This window comes from Macaca thibetana, chromosome 8 (genome assembly GCF_024542745.1).
Source record: "Macaca thibetana thibetana isolate TM-01 chromosome 8, ASM2454274v1, whole genome shotgun sequence".
NCBI lineage: Eukaryota > Metazoa > Chordata > Mammalia > Primates > Cercopithecidae > Macaca > Macaca thibetana.
Window position 1 is genome coordinate 121,516,760 of NC_065585.1, and position 18,340 is coordinate 121,535,099.

The 18,340-nt window shown below is 57.8% G+C and overlaps 2 protein-coding genes across 2 annotated transcripts in view; both read left to right on the forward strand.

The window, feature by feature from the left end:
* The window catches only part of NUDT18 (nudix hydrolase 18), a 104,309-nt gene that overhangs the window by 81,380 nt on the left and 4,589 nt on the right, over positions 1-18,340 (forward strand). The window lies entirely within an intron of this gene.
* Positions 791-14,494, forward strand: HR (HR lysine demethylase and nuclear receptor corepressor). The gene is made up of 18 exons (XM_050801401.1): positions 791-1,396; positions 2,125-2,917; positions 4,213-4,363; positions 4,441-4,634; positions 6,140-6,304; positions 7,068-7,157; positions 7,329-7,444; positions 8,251-8,332; positions 8,715-8,878; positions 8,985-9,227; positions 9,435-9,600; positions 9,769-9,838; positions 10,053-10,183; positions 10,324-10,443; positions 10,545-10,660; positions 12,531-12,695; positions 13,141-13,269; positions 13,803-14,494. Exons 1-18 carry the CDS (start codon positions 791-793, stop codon positions 13,863-13,865), a joined length of 3,564 nt encoding a protein of 1,187 aa, XP_050657358.1. The 3' UTR covers positions 13,866-14,494.

Genomic DNA, 18,340 nt, shown 5'->3' on the forward strand with positions numbered 1-18,340 from the left:
ATCCCCCTCCCCTGTGCCGGCGCGTTCTTCCCGCTGGGGGCCAGGGCGGGGTTCCTAGCCCCCTGCAGTTGTCCTGGGACTCTGCTTGAGAAGCTGAGAAACTGCAGGGCTCTGGGAAGAGGCTGACTCAGGGCCGCCCAGGTGTAGAGAGAGACACAGCCAGCGGCCCTGGCTGGCAGCTTTCCCCAGTGACTCCAGCCTGCCAGGCCTGCACTTCCCATGGCTACAAACCTGGCTGGGGCTGTAGGCTAGGGTTGGGCTAGCAGCACCCCCAAAACCACTGATTGCAGGATGAGAAGAATCCTCTGAGACGACCCAACCCTCAAGGGCACACTGAGGCCCAGAGGAGTGACAAGACTTGCCCAGGGCCATGCAGCATAGGACAGAGTCAGGCTCAGGATCCAGCCTTTCTCCTCGTTCAGGGCCTTCCACTTTCTGTCCTGCCTCATGGGTTGTGAGCAGATTCCTAGCTCCGTGAGGCCAGGACATGCCCTACTAGCCATGGCAGCCTCCGCTGAGGGGCACTGGCTTAGGTGGAATTTGGGGAAGGGATGATATCCCCATACTGGAGGAACAAGATGCGTCCAGCTGCATGTGGAGAGGCAGCACGGTGCCCAGTTGTGGGCTGGCACTTGCCTTACTGGTTTGAGCTGCCTTGGTGCTGCCAGGGCAGTGCCCACTCTGTGCCAGGCAGTAAGGTGCTTGGGGAATGTGCCCCAGAAGCTCATGCTTTGATGGTTATGCTCCAGGGACCCCCCCTCTGGGAGAGCCCCATGAGGGCAGGAGAGTGATGGAGAGTTCGCCCAGCTTCCTGAAGGGCACCTGGGAGAAGACGGCCCCAGAGAACGGCATCGTCAGACAGGAGCCCGGCAGCCCGCCTCGAGATGGCCTGCACCGTGGGCCGCTGTGCCTGGGAGAGCCTGCTCCCTTTTGGGGGGGCATCCCAAGCACCCCAGACTCCTGGCTTCCCCCTGGCTTCCCCCAGGGCCCCAAGGACACGCTCCCACTTGTGGAGGGCGAGGGCCCCCAGAATGGGGAGAGGAAGGTCAACTGGCTGGGCAGCAAAGAGGGACTGCGCTGGAAGGAGGCCATGCTTACCCATCCGCTGGCATTCTGCGGGCCAGCGTGCCCACCTCGCTGTGGCCCCCTGATGCCTGAGCATAGTGGTGGCCATCTCAAGAGTGACCCTGTGGCCTTCCGGCCCTGGCACTGCCCTTTCCTTCTGGAGACCAAGATCCTGGAGCGAGCTCCCTTCTGGGTGCCCACCTGCTTGCCACCCTACCTAGTGTCTGGCCTGCCCCCAGAGCGTCCATGTGACTGGCCCCTTGCCCCACACCCCTGGGTACACTCCGGGGGCCAGCCCAAAGTGCCCTCTGCCTTCAGCTTAGGCAGCAAGGTGAGTGCAGGGGCAGAGAGGGTACCTGTGGCTCTGGCCTTGCAAAGTGGCTCGGTGGTCCCCAAGCTGCCCTTCCACTGTGATGAAAAGAGAAGGCAGCACCGAGGTAGAGGGGTCTATCAGCTTGGAGCTGTCCCAGGCCCCACAGTCAACCCCAAGCAAGCCCTTCCCTGAGCAGCTCCATCTCTCTAGGCCTCCCCTGCCCTCAGGTCATTGCAGCCACTGACTCATCCATTGTCTGCCTAGGATAAGGTCCTGGGAACTGTGGCCTTGGAATGTGTGGCTTGTCCTGGGAGGAGATGGGCGAGCAGACAAGGCCTCTCTATCTAAGAGTGGGATGTGCAGGGGACCCCATGGCCCATGTCTAGGGTACCTCCCCCATAGATGACTCCCACTCCCAGGGATGAGATTTTAGAACACTTAAAACTCAGTATGGCACAGGACACCAAACGGCCCAAACAGACCCTGGATGCCCTTTGGCTGTGCCAGGCATTCACCCTTTAGTTCTTAGACTTCCTTGTGAGGAAGTCTGAGAAATCCTGGGGGAGGAGGTGGGGGTTGCCAGGACAGTGTCGGAGGCACTCCAGAGACCTAGGGCAGTGCCATTGATTAATCAGAGTGTGAGGGCTTCAGTATTCTCCCTTCCTTCTTGCTTGTCAGTTCTGCCCATACATTTAGGCACGGGGAGCCCAAGTCAGCCCAGGCGTAACACTTTCTCCCCTCTGTAGGGCTTTTACCACAAGGATCCGAGCATTCTCAGGTTGGCAAAAGAGCCCTTGGCAGCTGTGGAACCTGGGTTGTTGGGTTTAAACCCTGGTGGGCACCTGCAGAGAGCCGGTGAGACCGAACGTCCTTCACTGCACCAGAGGGATGGAGAGATGGGAGCTGGCCGTCAGCAGAATCCTTGCCCACTCTTCCTGGGGCAGCCAGACACTGTGCCCCGGACCCCCTGGCCCGCTTATCCCCCAGGCCTCGTTCATACTCTTGGCAACGTCTGGGCTGGACCAAGCGGTGGGAGCCTTGGGTACCAGCTGGGGCCACCAACCACACCAAGGTGCCCCTCTCCCGAGCCGCCTATCACCCAGCGGGGCTGCTGCTCATCCTATCCACCCATTAAAGATGGGGGTCTTGGCCCTTGTGGGAAGTGCCAGGAGGGCCTGGACGGGGTTGCCAGTGGAGCCAGCGAACCCAGCGAGGAAGTGAACAAGGCCTCTGGCCCCAGGGCCTGCCCCCCCGGCCACCACACCAAACTGAAGAAGACATGGCTCACACGGCACTCGGAGCAGTTTGAATGTCCACGCGGCTGCCCTGAGGCCGAGGAGAGGCCGGTTGCTCAGCTCCGGGCCCTCAAAAGGGCAGGCAGCCCGGAGATCCAAGGAGCAGTGGGCGGCCCAGCCCCCAAGCGGCCACCGGACCCTTTTCCAGGCACTGCAGAACAGGGGGCTGGGGGTTGGCAGGAGGTACGGGACACATCGATAGGGAACAAGGAGGCGGACTCGGGACAGCATGATGACCAGAGAGGTAAGGGGGCCGGGAGGGGCTGCAGGCCCTGCGTGGGAGGGGGCAGCCGGGGCTGGGGCTTCACATGGGGCGGGGTCCGTAGGCTTTATGAATGGACCACAGCCAGTGGTTAGCCTCCCACCTGGATCGCAATGGCTCTCTGGGAGTTCCTCAGCATCTCCAGGCCAGAGCCTTCCAGCAAGTAGCTTCTATCTCTGTCTCCTCCCAAGCCCTGGTGTGCTGGTAGCAGTATAATGACATGGTTCAGAGCACGGCTCTGGAGCCAGAGCACCTCGTCCCTGACTTTGCTGTTTGGTAGCTGTGTGGCCTAGGATGAGCAACTTCACCTCTCTGGGCCTCAGTTACTTCATCTATAAAATAGGGATGAAGATGGCACCTACCTCAGGAAGACTACTGCAAAAGTTAAATGCTAGAATAATTCATAGCAAGGGTTTGGAAGAATTCCTGGCACCCAGTGAACACTCAGTAAATGTTCACTGCGATGACTGCTTGTGCCACAAATCCCTGTTTGGGGATTGCTTCTCCTGAAGGATCCCTTGTCCTGCCCCAGGAACGGCTGCTCTCTTGGCCAGAGGGAACTGGATACTCAGTTTGGACTCTGCCAGTGTTAGGGCTCTGGGCGCACCCTGGAGTCCTCTGCTACACTGTGCCCTCTACGGAGGGCCCTGGCACTGCCGGCCTCAGCCTCAGTTCTTCGGGATCACTTCAGTTTTTCAGCTTCCTGGACGGCTGGGTGTGGATCAGGACTCTCCATGGCCTTGCTCAAATGCCCCTGCACCTGGCATGGGCCTGTGTGTGCCCTCCCAGGCCTCTGCCCTGGCTGGGAAGTTGGCCCCTTCGCCTTCTTGGGTTACTGCACCTGTGGCCTGTGTCGAAACTCTCCGGCCTTCTCACCTTCCAGCGCCCTCCGTCCACTTTGGGATTGTCTCCTCATGTCACACAGCCAGCCGTATCACTAAGCCTTCAGTGGAGCTATCCAAAGTCTACACTGACCGGATCCTGCACATGTGTCAGGACGATCGCCCCAGCTGCCCAAAGCCTTGGGCTCAACACACAGACAACCTCTTCCCTCGCCTGCTGGTCCATGTCAGGGCATCCTCAGACTCCCTGCTCAGCCTGGCGTGCGAGCCTTCCAGCTGCCTGGTCCACTCTTGCTGGTTCTGAATTAAGCTTCAGAGGCCTGGGGCAAGGAACTGGGCTGGCTCTGAGTGTGGACGGGGTGGGCGCTAAGGCTGGGATGGGGTTCTCAGCAGCCCAGGAAGCCCAGACTCCTGACCTCCGCATTGTCCCCTCAGGACCCCGAGACGGCCAGGCCAGTCTCCAGGACCCAGGACTTCAGGAAATACCATGCCTGGCTCTCCCTGCAAAACTGGCTCAATGCCAAAGTTGTGCCCAGGCAGCTGGAGAGGGAGGAGGGCCCGCCGGCCACTTTCAGCAAGTGCGGAGGTGAGCCGTTGCCCCTGGATGCCTCCAGTGCCCTCCCGCCAGGGCTCCCTCCTCATCTCTCCCTGCCCTCTCTCCAGATCACCTCTGGGAGGGGAACTGCAGCAGGAGGAAGACACAGCCGCCAACTCCAGCTCTGAGGAAGGCCCAGGGTCCGGCCCTGATGGCAGGCTCAGCACAGGCCTCTCCAAGCACCTGCTCAGTAGTCTAGGGGACCGACTGTGCCGTCTGCTGCGGAGAGAGCGGGAAGCCCTGGCCTGGGCCCAGCGGGAAGGTGAACAGGACCTCCTGGGTCTGCATGGGGTCTCTGTAGGGGGAGCCCCAGGTGTCCCTCCCCTGACCCCACCCACACTGCCGGCTCCTAGACTTAAGGCAACTTCGGAAGAGCTCCTGGCCTGGGTGGGGACATCAGGAAGGTGTCAAACTGGGTACAGCCCAGTTCTCTGGGAGTTTTTGGGCTTGCTGGGAAAACAAGAATGAGTGCCAAGTATCTGCAAGGCACTGGGAGGTGGGGGAGCTCCTGAGGGGTTGGGGGTCAGGCGAAGCTCCTGGGCCTGGAGGGCTGGCAGGACCTGGGCTAAGGTCCCTCTGGCTGCAGGTGCTCCCTCTGGTCGCCTTTTCGCAGCAGAGGGAGTTCCTCGTAAGCACACAGCCCTGGGCTGCCGGTCAGTTTTTGGGTGGAGACCCCTGGGGCTCCCTCTTGCCTCAAACAGGCCAGGCCCCTTGGTGCATCTTCAGCCAGCTCCCTGCTCCCTGTCGGCTCCTGCCACTCCCAGCCTGGGTTCCCAGCACACACGCCACCCATCCTTCCTTTCCCGGCTCCCTGGAGCTTGTCATCCCCTCAGGCTTTGGCACTGGCTGTCCCAGTGTCTGGAATGCCCTGCTCCTCCCTTTCTACCTGGTGAATGAAAACTTACTCATCCTCTGGGGCCCTCTTGGGAAGCTCCCCCGCATTCCCATCCTCACCCTTCCCTGGCATTTTCCTCCAGCACCCGCCTCATGGTGCCACAGTCATTGCCATATTTATGGGTACATCTCCCTATCCAGAATGTGTGCACCGTGAGGCAGGGCCAAGTCCTGACCACCTCTGAGTCCCCTGCATCCAAAGGCAAGGCGTTCGTTGAACTGTACTCAGTGGCACCTTTTCCACCTACCAACAATGGCTTAGTCTGATACTTGGCTCTTAGAAAACCCCACTCCTGGCTGGGTGCAGTGGCTCACGCCTGTAATCCCAGCACTTTGGGAGGCCAAGGTGGGAGGATCACTTGAGCCCAGGAGATGGAGACTGCCGTGAGCTGTAATCACACCACTGCATTCCAGCCTAGGTGACAGAGTGAGACCCTATCTCAAAACAACGACAACAAAGTCTCCTGGAGGAAATGACACCTGGGCATGGTTACCATTTCTGGTAGCACATACGGCTTGGAGGGAAGGAGGTGGAGGAAAGAATGTGCTAGAAGTGGTGTGGATTAGTAATTCAGGGCCAGTGGGGAAGTCCCTGGGGCAGGGCTGGGTGTGGGGCAGGAATGGTGGAGCTGAGGTCTCCACTATCCCTGGAAAGCTTTGCTGGACAGGATGGTTTCTGCAGGGAGGCTCTTGACAGGGCTGAGGAGTAAGCAGTGGGTAGCTGTCGAGGGGCTTGTCTCCCTTCCCTGGGGGGCCCCTCCATGGAAGCTGCTCCCTGCTTCTCCTGCCCCTGCCTGGATCCTTGCCACATGAAGCCTTCCATTGGGGCCTGTTGCCTTCACCCTCTGACCCTGTTCTCTCCGTGGTCAGCAGGCCAAGGGCCAGCCGTGACAGAGGACAACCCAGGCATTCCACGCTGCTGCAGCCGTTGCCACCACGGACTCTTCAACACCCACTGGCGATGTCCCCGTTGCAGCCACCGGCTGTGTGTGGCCTGCGGTCGTGTGGCAGGCGCTGGGCGGGCCAGGGAGAAAGCAGGTAGGGAGAGGAGCTGGGGGTGGGAGGGTGGGATGGAGCCCTCAGGGGGACGGCTGCAAGCCTGTGGTCATTCGTTGACTGCCTCTCCCCAAAAAGCCCCCTACTCCCTGCGCAGCCCCAGCCTCAGCCACCGTGGCTCAATGCCCTTAGAGCAGACTTCCCCTCTCTGCAGATCAGAGGACCATGCCTGCGCCCTTGACCACCCTTAAACAAAGACGAATGTGCCCACTCGGTGTCTCCCACTCTGTTCAGCCGGCACCTTTTAAAACCTGCTGTAACACTGTGAAGTGGGTATTATTGCTTTTGTTTTCCAGATAAGAAAAACTCAGAGGATAAGTGACTTGTCCGAAGTCACAGTTAGTAAAGTGTTGCAGCCAGGACTTAGACTCAGGTCTTCTGATTTCGTCCTGTTCTTTTCATGGTTCTCAGCTTTCTCCCCCTTGGCTCAAGTTGGCCATGGGAGAGCTTGAAATTTCCCTGTGTGTAGGAATGACCAAAAAGAGCTCCAGGGTCAGATACGTTTTAGAACATTGTCTTCCACATGGTTAGCCTCAGGGCTTGCAAAGCATCTCAGCACGTTAAAGGCTGTGCATTCTACAAGCAAAGAGTGCTGTGTCTCTATGTGACCCAGGTTTCCCAGAAAGCACGAGTTTTATGGACTATTGAGTCCCCTGATTTAGATATCATGTCCTGACCTTCTCTGACCTTAACCTGTGATTACCTTGATTTCTGGACCTGCAGCTTTTCCCTTCCTGCCCCACAGGCTCTCGGGAGCAGTCCACGGAGGAGTGCACGCAGGAGGCTGGGCACGCTGCCTGTTCCCTGACGCTGACCCAGTTTGTCTCCAGCCAGGGTGAGCCATCTTGGAGGGGTGGGGCGTGCAGAGGTTGGGTCCTGAGAGAGACCAGCTTCCTGTCTGATTATCCCTCCCCCCAGTGCCATGCCCTTCTGCTTGGCAAGGCCAAGCTGCCTGTTGGTCTACACTCACCACCAACCTCCCTCTCCTGCCCACCCCCACCCCCAGCTTTGGCAGAGCTGAGCACCGCAATGCACCAGGTCTGGGTCAAGTTTGATATCCGGGGGCACTGCCCCTGCCAAGCTGACGCCCGGGTGTGGGCCCCCGGGGATGCAGGCCAGCAGGTAAGACCCAGGGCATGCCACCGGTTGGGTATCATGCCTGCAAATGACTGAGCTTTGCAGGGGTTTGGCCCCCTTTGTTTTTTTGGTGGGGATGAAGAGCAAGAGAGAAGCCTGTGGAAACAGGCTAATTCCCACCTTGGGGATCAGGAGCCATGCACGATCTTGAGCGCTGGCCCCTCCCACCCCCACACCCTGGAGGTCCTCAACCCCTGCCTTCCTGGAGCATATCTGCCCTACTCTGTGCGTATTCTAGTTCAGCGCTTGCCACATCATGCTAGAGGTGCTTGTTGGTATGGCCCGGTCCCCAGGCCATGGGTTCCTTTGGGTGGAGTGTTGGCCCGCCTTCTCAGTATCCCCAGCACCTAACACCTAGCAGGCACTCAATGTGCATTTTGCAAAGTTTTTATGAAGTTCATGTTCTTATTATAAAAGTCATCCATTCAAAATAAATCGTTCATTGAATGCATTTTGGGTGCCAGACACTGTGTTATATACCCATTGTGGAAAATTTGGAAAATACAGACAAGTATAAGGAAGAAAATGATGATGACCTTAATGCCACCATTAGTTTTGACATATTTCTTTCCAGCCATTTGTCTATTTTAGTAGACTATAGACCCTACCATAGGTAGAAGTCTATGAGCAACTTTTTTCCACCTAATGTTATATCTTATAGCATTTTGCTCCTATAAACACGATTTTAGGACTGGCAAGAGTCCATTGTTCATTCTTGTGGGTTGTGTTGAACTGTGTCTGCCATTTTAAAATCTCTGGTTGGATTGGGGGGTGGTGGATGGGTTTAACAGAAGGAATTGACACAGAAAATGCCCCCAACTCCACAACCTTCGTGCAATGGCGACACCCACAGGACCAAGAGCATCAAAGAGGGTGAGCGGCTCCTCTTGCCCCTCGGCCTGTGCAGGAGGGAGGCTGGGCCAGAGTTTGAGGCAGGAGGGGACAGCCAGCAGAAGTCTCCAGGGATTTAGCAACCCTCTCACCCCCAATAATCTCCACCACTCCCCTCAGGACACGCCTCCAAACACCTTCTTTGGCCAGACCCCCCCGAACCCCTCTTTTTAGAGGCTCTGGAGCTGCCAGCAGGAAAGGCAGTAGCGTGGGGAGACCCAGTGCAGAGCTGCAGTGGGGGATGCTGGCTGGGGAGAGAGTGGGCTCAGCCAGGAAGAGAGGGACGAGCAGCATGGGCAAGAGGGCCTCAAGGGGAAGGGGAAGGACCAAACGCGAAGCCCCCCACCATTTTCCCCCCTAACAGAGACCCCCGATTCCACTGAGACCCCAGCAGAGGACCGTGCTGGCCAAGCGCCCCTGCCTTGTCCTTCTCTCTGCGAACTGCTGGCTTCCACCGCGGTCAAACTCTGCTTGGGTCATGAGCGAATACACATGGCCTTCGCCCCCGTCACTCCGGCCCTGCCCAGTGTGAGTGAGGGCATGGAGGGAGGGCTAGGAGCCAGGGGACCAGAGGCTGGGCCTGCCCTCCCTGCGGGGCCCAGCAGGTCCTGAGCCACTGTGCCCCTTCCTGCAGGATGACCGCATCACCAACATCCTGGACAGCATTATCGCACAGGTGGTGGAACGGAAGATCCAGGAGAAAGCCCTGGGGCCAGGGCTTCGAGCTGGCCCAGGCTTGCGCAAGGGCCTGGGCCTGCCTCTCTCTCCAGTGCGGCCCCGACTGCCTCCCCCGGGGGCTTTGCTGTGGCTGCAGGAGCCCCGGCCTCGGCCTCGGCGTGGCTTCCACCTCTTCCAGGAGCACTGGAGGCAGGGCCAGGTGAGGTGCTCTGCCCCTCCCCTCCCAGCCCTGGCCACCCCACCTGCCCCTTGGGGCCTTGTTCCTTAGGCCCAGACAGACCTAATGGCTCAGAGGGAGCAAGAGGGCTGTCTCTGAGCTGTTCACTGCCCTTACAACACACTCTTGCCTGGCCACGGCGGGCACCCTGGCCATTCTCCTCATGGCCTCCTTCCTTTCCCACCACAGCCCGTGTTGGTGTCAGGGATCCAAAGGACATTGCAGGGCAACCTGTGGGGGAGAGAAGCTCTTGGGGCACTTGGAGGCCAGGTGCAGGCGCTGAGTCCCCTTGGGCCTCCCCAGCCCACCAGCCTGGGCAGCACAGCATTCTGGGAGGGCTTCTCCTGGCCTGAGCGTAAGTGTCCCCGACACAGGGGAGAGGGAGCTGGGAGCCCAAGCCCTAGGGACTGGGTGGCAGAGGAGTCCCAGCGTAACCCTGAGGGGCTGGAAGCAGGGGTTGCTGCTGCTGGGGCAGGGGCTTTGGAGCCGAGGAGGCCAATGGCCGTTCTATCTCCTCCTGTAGTTCGCCCAAAGTCAGATGAGGGCTCTGTCCTCCTGCTGCATCGAGCTCTGGGGGATGAGGATACCAGCAGGTGTGTATGTCACCAAGGGCCAGCCCTACCTCCCCAGCCACTGCAGGCCCCGCCTGGTTCAGCCCTCCCCTCCTCCTCTGCCCCCCACCCCCACCCTGTGGCCCCCGGTACTCTCATGTTTGCCCTCTGGGAGTTACCCTGGCAGTGGGAGGGCCTTGATGGGGTCTCTGGTGCGCGGGTTGGGCCTGCTGGGCATGACCCCCTCGCCCCATAGGGTGGAGAACCTAGCTGCCAGCCTGCCACTCCCGGAGTACTGCGCCCACCGTGGAAAACTCAACCTGGCTTCCTACCTCCCACCTGGCCTTGCCCTGCGTCCACTGGAGCCCCAACTCTGGGCAGCCTATGGTGAGTGTCCCTCCACTCCTGCTCAGTCTCTACTCCCGTGCCTGTCATCTCAGGGCACACGAGCATCTGTGCCAAGGCCCTGGGGCTTGAAGTGCTTCTCTGATTCCATTTCTAACTCTTCTTTCTCTATTGCCATGCAGGTGTGAGCCCGCACCGGGGACACCTGGGGACCAAGAACCTCTGTGTGGAGGTGGCTGACCTGGTCAGCATCCTGGTGCACGCCGAGGCACCACTGCCTGCCTGGCACCGGGTACAGAAAGGTAGGTCCTCGGCCAGAGGCAGGAGGAGCAGGGACAAGATACAGAGGCGAGTGTCTGTTGCCACCAGCCCAGGGCCTGCCTGAGTTCTCTTTCCTCCTCAGACTTCCTTTCAGGCCTGGACGGGGAGGGGCTCTGGTCTCCGGGCAGCCAGGTCAGCACTGTGTGGCACGTGTTCCGGGCACAGGACGCCCAGCGCATCCGCCGCTTTCTCCAGATGGTGAGGAGGCAGCCGGGAGCCCTACCCTTCCCCCTGCTCAGCCCTAGAAGCTCGTCCAGTCCCACCCTAGTGTGCTCGCTCCCCGCCCCGCGCCCTCAGGTGAGCTGCACAGACCAACTCGCACAGACAGGTGCAGAGAAGGCAGAGGGGACCCGGAGTTCTGCCATGGGGCTCAGAGAAGCGGCAGGGGGTTGCGGCAGGACAGCCTGGACCTGATGATGAAATGACAGCACCAGCTGCCTGAGGCTGGACGTGATACCAGGGCCTTAGGCGTAATATCTGTTCCCTGTCTCAGTCCCCTGCCCCATGAGGCAGGTACTGCTCCTTTCCCATTGGCAAATGAGAACACCGAGGCTTAGTGGCAGGGCTGGGATCTGAGCTTCTGTCTGTCACGGCCCCAGGTCACTGTGCTACTCCTGGAGGCAGGCAGCCTTCCCTCCCTTCTGAGACTCCGTCCTGCTGCCCCTCTTTTGGTATTTGCATCTTGTTAGGGGAGACTGCCTGGAGGAGATGCTCCTGGAGGGGCTAGCAAGGAAGGGGGCTGAGGGAAGTAGAAAGAGAGATGGGTCAGGTAAGGAACCAGGGAAGGGGAAAGTGATGGGGTGGGCTGGAGGCAAGAAGCTTGAGGTGCAGGGGAGGAGAGCCCAGGGGTAAGGCGAGGGCAGCCACGTGGTTCCCAAGTCCAGCTGGGCCCTCATTATCCTGGGGAAAAGACTTCCACCTAGTGTCACCCCTCGCCAAAGCACACACACGGAGACTTGCAGAGGCCAGCATGGTGTGCACCCCTCCAGCCCACAGGCATACACACGTGTAGATGCACACACAGATGCTGGGACATGCAGAGGGGAGCACACCTCCACACACAGATGGCCTCTTCCGGGCTGGGTGTGGCTGGCCGTGGGCAGTCCCCACGGCCCAACCCAGTGACTCACGGGGCAGGGCTGAGGGGCACAGTCTCCCTGGGTGGCCTGGGAAACACTGCTCAGCTCCAGGATGGACCTGAATCTCCAAGGGCAAAGGAATCTTGGCACCCAACCGGGACTCCTCTAGGGTCCCATCGGCTTCACTAGCCTTCCCTTCCCTGATGGCCCCATCTTGCAGCCCTAAGCCCAGGGGCAATGGCTGAGGTCCTTGCCGAAGGGGGTGGATTGGGCTGGTGGCGGGTTGGAGCATGATGCCGGCGTCCCCTTTGCACATGTTCCCTGGGCACCTCTGGCCTCCGCGAGTCCCTGCCTGCCCAGAGAGCTCCCTGCTCTGGTTGGGCTTGTGAGGTCCCCGTAGCTGTGGCTGCTGCAGAGACCTGGGCCTGGCCCGAAAGCCTGTTCACCCGCAGGCACTCACAGCCTCGCAGTGGTCCTTCCCTTTTCCGCGTCCAGAATCTTAGGGAGACCCTGATGAACGCTTTGAGTTGTCTCCCCAGGGACATACAGCTCCCTGCTCAGCCACCACTTAGCACACAATTCTGGCCATTCCAGACTAAGAAGTCCTGGTAGACAGTTTATGAACTGGGATTATGCAGGACGTCTCCCTTGGCTTTGCAGAAAGGGGTACCATTGAGAGAGGGAGCAGAGGGGCTGAGGTCACAGAGGCTGTTAAAGGCCTCCAGCCCCAGAAAAGCAGGGATTCAGTCTGCCCCCCTGTAGGGCCTTGAACCCCTTCCTTCTAAGCTCCTTCCAGCCAAATGTGTGTTCTGCCAACCTGAGCTGCCCCAGCCCCAAACAAACCCAACCCTACCCTCCCTGCCGGCCCTTCAAGACTTGACCCTTCAGCTCTTTTCTCCACCTCTGGCCTCTGGAAAGTCCATGTCCCATCCTCCTGCAGCCCTGCCCTTCCCTCCCCATCTTGCTCATTCCCCCTTCTCTTCTTTGAGGTGTGCCCGGCCGGGGCAGGCGCCCTGGAGCCTGGCGCCCCAGGCAGCTGTTACCTGGACGCAGGGCTGCGGCGGCGCCTGCGGGAGGAGTGGGGCGTGAGCTGCTGGACCCTGCTCCAGGCCCCCGGAGAGGCCGTGCTGGTGCCTGCAGGGGCTCCCCACCAGGTGCTTCCCGGCGGGCAGGGGCTCTGCGGGGAGATCAGGCTGGCAGGAGCAACCCGATCAAGGCTGCAGGCATCCAACATCACCTCAATACCCAAGAGCCGGGCAGGGCAGGGAGCCGCACACTGCTGTGCGGAACAGAAAACAGGGGAGCCAAGAGGCCTTCAAGACACTGAGCCCAACTGGGACTGGCGCCAGAGTCCACTACTGTTTTCCTGGGCATGCTGATGTCAGGGGGCTCGCGGGGAGACTTCGGGGTCTCTCTGGCAGTCCTGACACCCGGTTTTGGCCCAGCCTTTGAAGTGTCCAGTGGTGCATCCAGGAATCTGCTCTCTGAGAGCTAGGGGTGGGGACTGGGTGTCATTAGAGGAAGCGAACCTCAGGGACCAGGGGGACAGGGAGAGGATGTGTGATCTTGAGCCTCACTGTCCATGTTCCCCTGACACAGGTGCAGGGCCTGGTGAGCACAGTCAGCGTCACTCAGCACTTCCTCTCCCCTGAGACCTCTGCCCTCTCCGCTCAGCTCTGCCACCAGGGATCCAGCCTTCACCCTGACTGCCGCCTGCTTTGTGCCCAGGTGAGTGGGATGTGGGCCAGCAGGCTGGGTGTGCTGCCCAAGCCTCCCACCTCCCTGTGCCACAGCTTCGGTGGACATAGCAGATACCACCCTGTGCCAAGCATGCAGTTACCCCGTGCAGGGGCAGGGCATTCTTTTTATTTTGTTTCGTTTTGTTTTTTGAGATGGAGTCTTGCTCTGTCGCCCAGGCTGGAGTGGAGCTCCCTGCAACCTCCGCCTCCTGGGTTCAAGCGATTCTCTGGCCTCAGTCTCCTAAGTAGCTGGGATTACAGGCGCCCACCACCACATCTGGCTAATTTTTTTTTTTTTTTTTTTTTTTTTTTGATTTTTAGTAGAGGTGGGGTTTCACCATGTTGGCCAGACTGGTCTCGAACTCCTGACCTCGAATGATCTACCCACTTCCGCCTCCCAAAGTGCTGGGATTACAGGTGTGAGCCACTGCACCTGGCCAGAGTATTCCTTTTAAGCAGGGTGGGGGACAGTGGGGGGTCCAGGAATGTGGCTGAAAATGCTTTGTCCTCTCTTTTTCCTAGATGGACTGGGCTGTGTTCCAAGCAGTGAAGGTGGCCGTGGGGACATTGCAGGAGGCCAAATAGAGGGATGCTGGGTGTTTGGGGTCGGGGTGGGGACAGGTAGACCAGGTGCTCAGCCCAGGTACAACTTTAGCAGGGAATGACGCTAGGGGACTTGAGGATTTCTGGTCAGCCCCACAAGCACCACTCCGGGCACAAGCAGAGCACCCTGTTCCCCTCCCCCTTAAGCCAACAATCACAGTGCCACCTAGCTCACACCTGTCCTTCTCAGGCTGGCACCTCCCCCACCCTGTGCCGCTCTCCATGGTACCAGGCCTGCATTGGGGTCGATTGACTTCCTCCAACCCCCATTCCTCCCCGACCCAGGAGACAAACAGCCCTTCCTTGGGGGACCTCGGGAATCATTCTGGCTTAAGCAACACCTGCTGCTGCTCACTCTTGCTGAGCCTGCTCTACTGCCCCAGCTCCGCTTCTACCACCGCATCCCCACTGGGCTCACTGCAGGCATGCTGAACAAGGGGTCCCTGACCTTCCGCCCTCCTGCCAAAACATCTGGGGAGTGTGAGGAGAGGGTGGCATCAGGAGCTGCTCAGGCTTGGCTGAGGGAGCGGCATGGGCGATGTCACTCAGCCCCTTCCAGGTCCGCCCGCTTCCCTCCTTCATGATTTCCATTAAAGTCTGTTGTTTTGTGACTGCTGCCAGTGTGGTTGGCCCTGCCCCTGCAGGCCACATGGTCCAGGGAGGGAGGGGGACATGGAAATCTGCCCTAGAGTAGAGGCAAATGGAGTAGGGCAGCCTGGAGCTGGGGCCTGAGGGACAGGACACCACTGCCTGCTCTTCCTCCTTCCTCCGCGGCCTGGGTCCTTGCCTCCCACTGAGGAACCTTTGGGTGGGGTGGAGGGCTATTCCCCAGAGATGCTCCTGAGTGTAACAGGAGGCAAGGCAGAGTCCTGGGGCACAGCCACGAGGTGACCTCCCTGTGCAGAGACTCCGGAGCCCTACTCCACCCAGCAAGCTCCAGGCTGCCCCATCTCTCCCGTCTACCTTGACCTGGAGATCCAGAGGTGTGGCCCAGAGGAGCCCTTGCCCCACCTGTCTGCTCTTGGTGGCCGTGACCGACGCCAGGCCCAGCCACCCTAGGACTCAGCCTGACTGCTTCAGACAGCCGACCCCTCCTTGTGCCCACTCCACGCCTGCAGCCTTCCGGTGGCGCTCTGCCCTCTCCAGCTTCCCTTGTGTATCTCAGCCCTACAAAGAGAAACACTCCCACTCTTGTCATACCTAATTGTTCCTGCTGTGGTTTGGGGAATTTTTTTTATTAAATAAAGTTTTTTTTTTATTATAAGTGTAATATACTTTCAGAACATTTAGAAAATAAGAAAGCCACCTTCAAGCCTATCATTACACACCTCCAACTACTATGAATATTTTGGCGTATTCCCTCCCAGTGCTTTCCCCAGGGATTTGCTGTACACATGGCTGGATTGCTGTTTTGTCCTTGGTTTCTTTCTTTCAACACCATATCATAATCATTTTCTGTGTTTCTACCTAACCATCATTTTAAATGACTGCTTATATTCCATTAAGCGGCTTTGCCATGATTTACAAAATCATCCTTTATTAAAAAAAAAAAAAAGCAGGGCTTTCTTCATTGTTTGGAGAACTCAGTTATTTTCATTTTTTTATGGGATAAAGAGGAGAAAAGAAAAAACTGAGAACTCTACGTTTACTTTGCTATTGTTTTCATTTAATTGATCTCATCTGGCCAGGCGAGGTGGTTCACCCCTGTAATCCTAGCACTTTGGGAGGCAGAGGCAGGTGGATCACTTGAGGTCAGGAGTTCAAGACCAGCCTGGCCAACATGGTGAAACCCTGTCTCTACTAAAATACCAAAAAAAAAAAAAAATTAGCCGGGCATGGTGGCAGACGCCTGTAATCGCAGCTACTCCAGAGGCTGAGGCAGAAGAATCGCTTGAACCTGGGAGGTGGAGATTGCAATGACCTGAGATCATGCCACTGCACTCCAGCCTGGGGGACAGAGCAAGACTCTGTCTCTAAAATAATAATAATCATTATTATTATTAATCTCATTTCACTCCTTTCATTAAAATGATTTCAGTTAATCCATTATCATGATTTTCAGACAGATAGGATTTATTTCCATTTTACAGAAGAAGAAATAGGCAAACTAGCCGGGCGCGGTGGCTCAAGCCTGTAATCCCAGCACTTTGGGAGGCCGAGCCAGGCGGATCACGAGGTCAGGAGATTGAGACCATCCCGGCTAACCCGGTGAAACCCCGTCTCTACTAAAAAAATACTAAAAACTAGCCGGGCGAGGTGGCGGGCGCCTGTAGTCCCAGCTACTTGGGAGGCTGAGGCAGGAGAATGGCGTGTAGCAGAGCTTGCAGCGAGCTGAGATCCGGCCACTGCACTCCAGCCTGGGCGACACAGCGAGACTCCGTCTCAAAAAAAAAAAAAAAAAAGGCAAACTACAATTAAGTAAATTACCCAAGGTCATATAGCAATTTTAGTGGCAGAACGGGATTTGAACCAAGTTTTCTGAGTCAAGCCACCTGTTCACATTATAGTCTTAACTCTTAGTGGAATTTAAAGACAGGCTTGCCCTCCTGTCTGTCCTCCTTCTTCCAATGTATGTGCTTTATTTTATAGCTGATCATGTTCCAAGTGGTCCTGAATGACCCATTCCTACCTACGTTTCATCTTTTGTTTGAGACAGGGTCTCACTCCGCCACCCAGGCTGGAATGCAGTGACGCAATCTCAGCTCACTGCAACCTCTGCCTCCCGGACTCATGCCATCCTCCCACCTCAGCCTCCTGAGAAGCTGGGACTACAGGTGCGTGCCACCATGCCGAATTTTGGTAGTTTTCGTAGTGACAGGGTCTTGCCACACTGCCCAGGCTGGTCTCGAACTCCTGGGCTCAAGCAATCTGCCCACCTTGGCCTCCCAAAGTTCTGGGATTACAAGCATGATCCACCATGCCTCACTTCATCTTCCGTAGTCATGTCCTGATGTCACCTCAGAACCCCAAGTCTGGGGTCATTCCTGTGGGAAGACGGTTCTCTGAATTTTACCCATTAGGGGTGGGGACAGTGCATCACTGAGCCTCTGTCTTCCCCAAAAGACCTCATCTCCTCTTCACCCCCTTTGCCCTTCCAGGTGGGTCACAATGCCCTTGAGGATATATTTAGTCTCTTTGTAAACAGAAGTGGATCAATGTTCATTTGTCCCAGCATTGTTCCTGAGAATGCAGCCAGGCCAGGTAGGGACTGAGCCTGAGACTCCTCGTGAGGCACTCGGTGGCACTGTTCCTCACAGAGACTCTTGGGCCTCTGCTGCTCACAGGGTCTACCAGCCGTGCTCTGCTGCAGCCCCTCTGTCGCTCAGAAATCCCAGACATACAACCAGCCAAGCTGGAAGTGAGCGCAGGGTTGCATATCCAATGCCTTCTTTCCTTTTTCTCTGATAAAATTCTTAGACTTTTTTTTTTTCCCTTTTTACCCAGGAGCATAGATTCAAGTTGCCCTGAATATACATGCTCAGGCTTTTTATTTTGAAATAATTTTAGATTTACAGCTGAGTCACAAAGATAGCACAGGAAGTTCCCAATTATCCTTCACCCAGCCTCCCCTATTGTGAACATCTTACATAACCATGGTGCCTTGATCAAAACTACGAAATTAATATTGATACCACACTACTAACGAAGCAACAGGCCTCACCGGGATTTCACCAGTTTTTTCACGAATGCCCTTTTTCTGTTCCAGGATCCAACCATGCCTGCATTTGACAGATGGCCCGGAGGGTAGATGTGGCATCCCCAGGGTCCCTCAGAGAGCTAGCCTGTGGCCAGCCCTCCCTCTCCCACTGTAGCTTGGGTTCCTGCCCTCCTCACCTTCCTACCTTGTCAAGACACAGGTCTTGTTGCTCTGTCCATGACTCTAGCATCACAGACGCCCTGATACAACCTTGTCCTGCCTGCCCCTGTCCCTGTCCCCATCCCCATGGCCACCTACCCAGGCCTTCCTGCTCATGTGCTTCCCCCCGCTCACCCCGGCACATGCACACACATGCCCTGAAATGGCTGGCTCCAGCTTGGCTCCCGTGGGTGCTGGGAGCATTAGGCTACTCCCATTCACCAGGCTGTGTGGCCCACCACACTGGCCAGGGTTCTTCCCTCTCTGGGACTGGAGGACACACAGTTGACTTGATGGGGACCCTGGTGGTTCCCATCCAGCCTCCCGTCCTCCCTCAGCTGCCTCCCTTGTCTCGGCACCTCTCCAGCCTCTGTCTGGCTGCTGTTCTCTCCCAAGGCCTTGGGAACGCCTGCCTCTCTGTTGTCTCAGCACTCCCTTCCCAGTTTACAAGGGGCTTTTGGGGAGGGCTTTCCCCCCCGGGATAATGGGAGGCATGGAGCCATGGTTTGCTGCGGTCTCTGCTCTCTGGGCAGTGAGGCTTTCTGTTGTTTACCTTAGGCTGCCTCTGAAGCTCCCAGAGCCCTGCCCAGACATGATCTCA

Bases quoted from the DNA above. Each gene is read 5' to 3' on its own strand.
- HR (XM_050801401.1), top strand. From the start codon at position 791: ATGGAGAGTTCGCCCAGCTTCCTGAAGGGCACCTGGGAGAAGACGGCC. The intron at 2,918-4,212 runs GTAAGGGGGCCG...TTGTCCCCTCAG, and splicing joins ACAGCATGATGACCAGAGAG to GACCCCGAGACGGCCAGGCC. The intron at 6,305-7,067 runs GTAGGGAGAGGA...CCTGCCCCACAG, and splicing joins GCGGGCCAGGGAGAAAGCAG to GCTCTCGGGAGCAGTCCACG.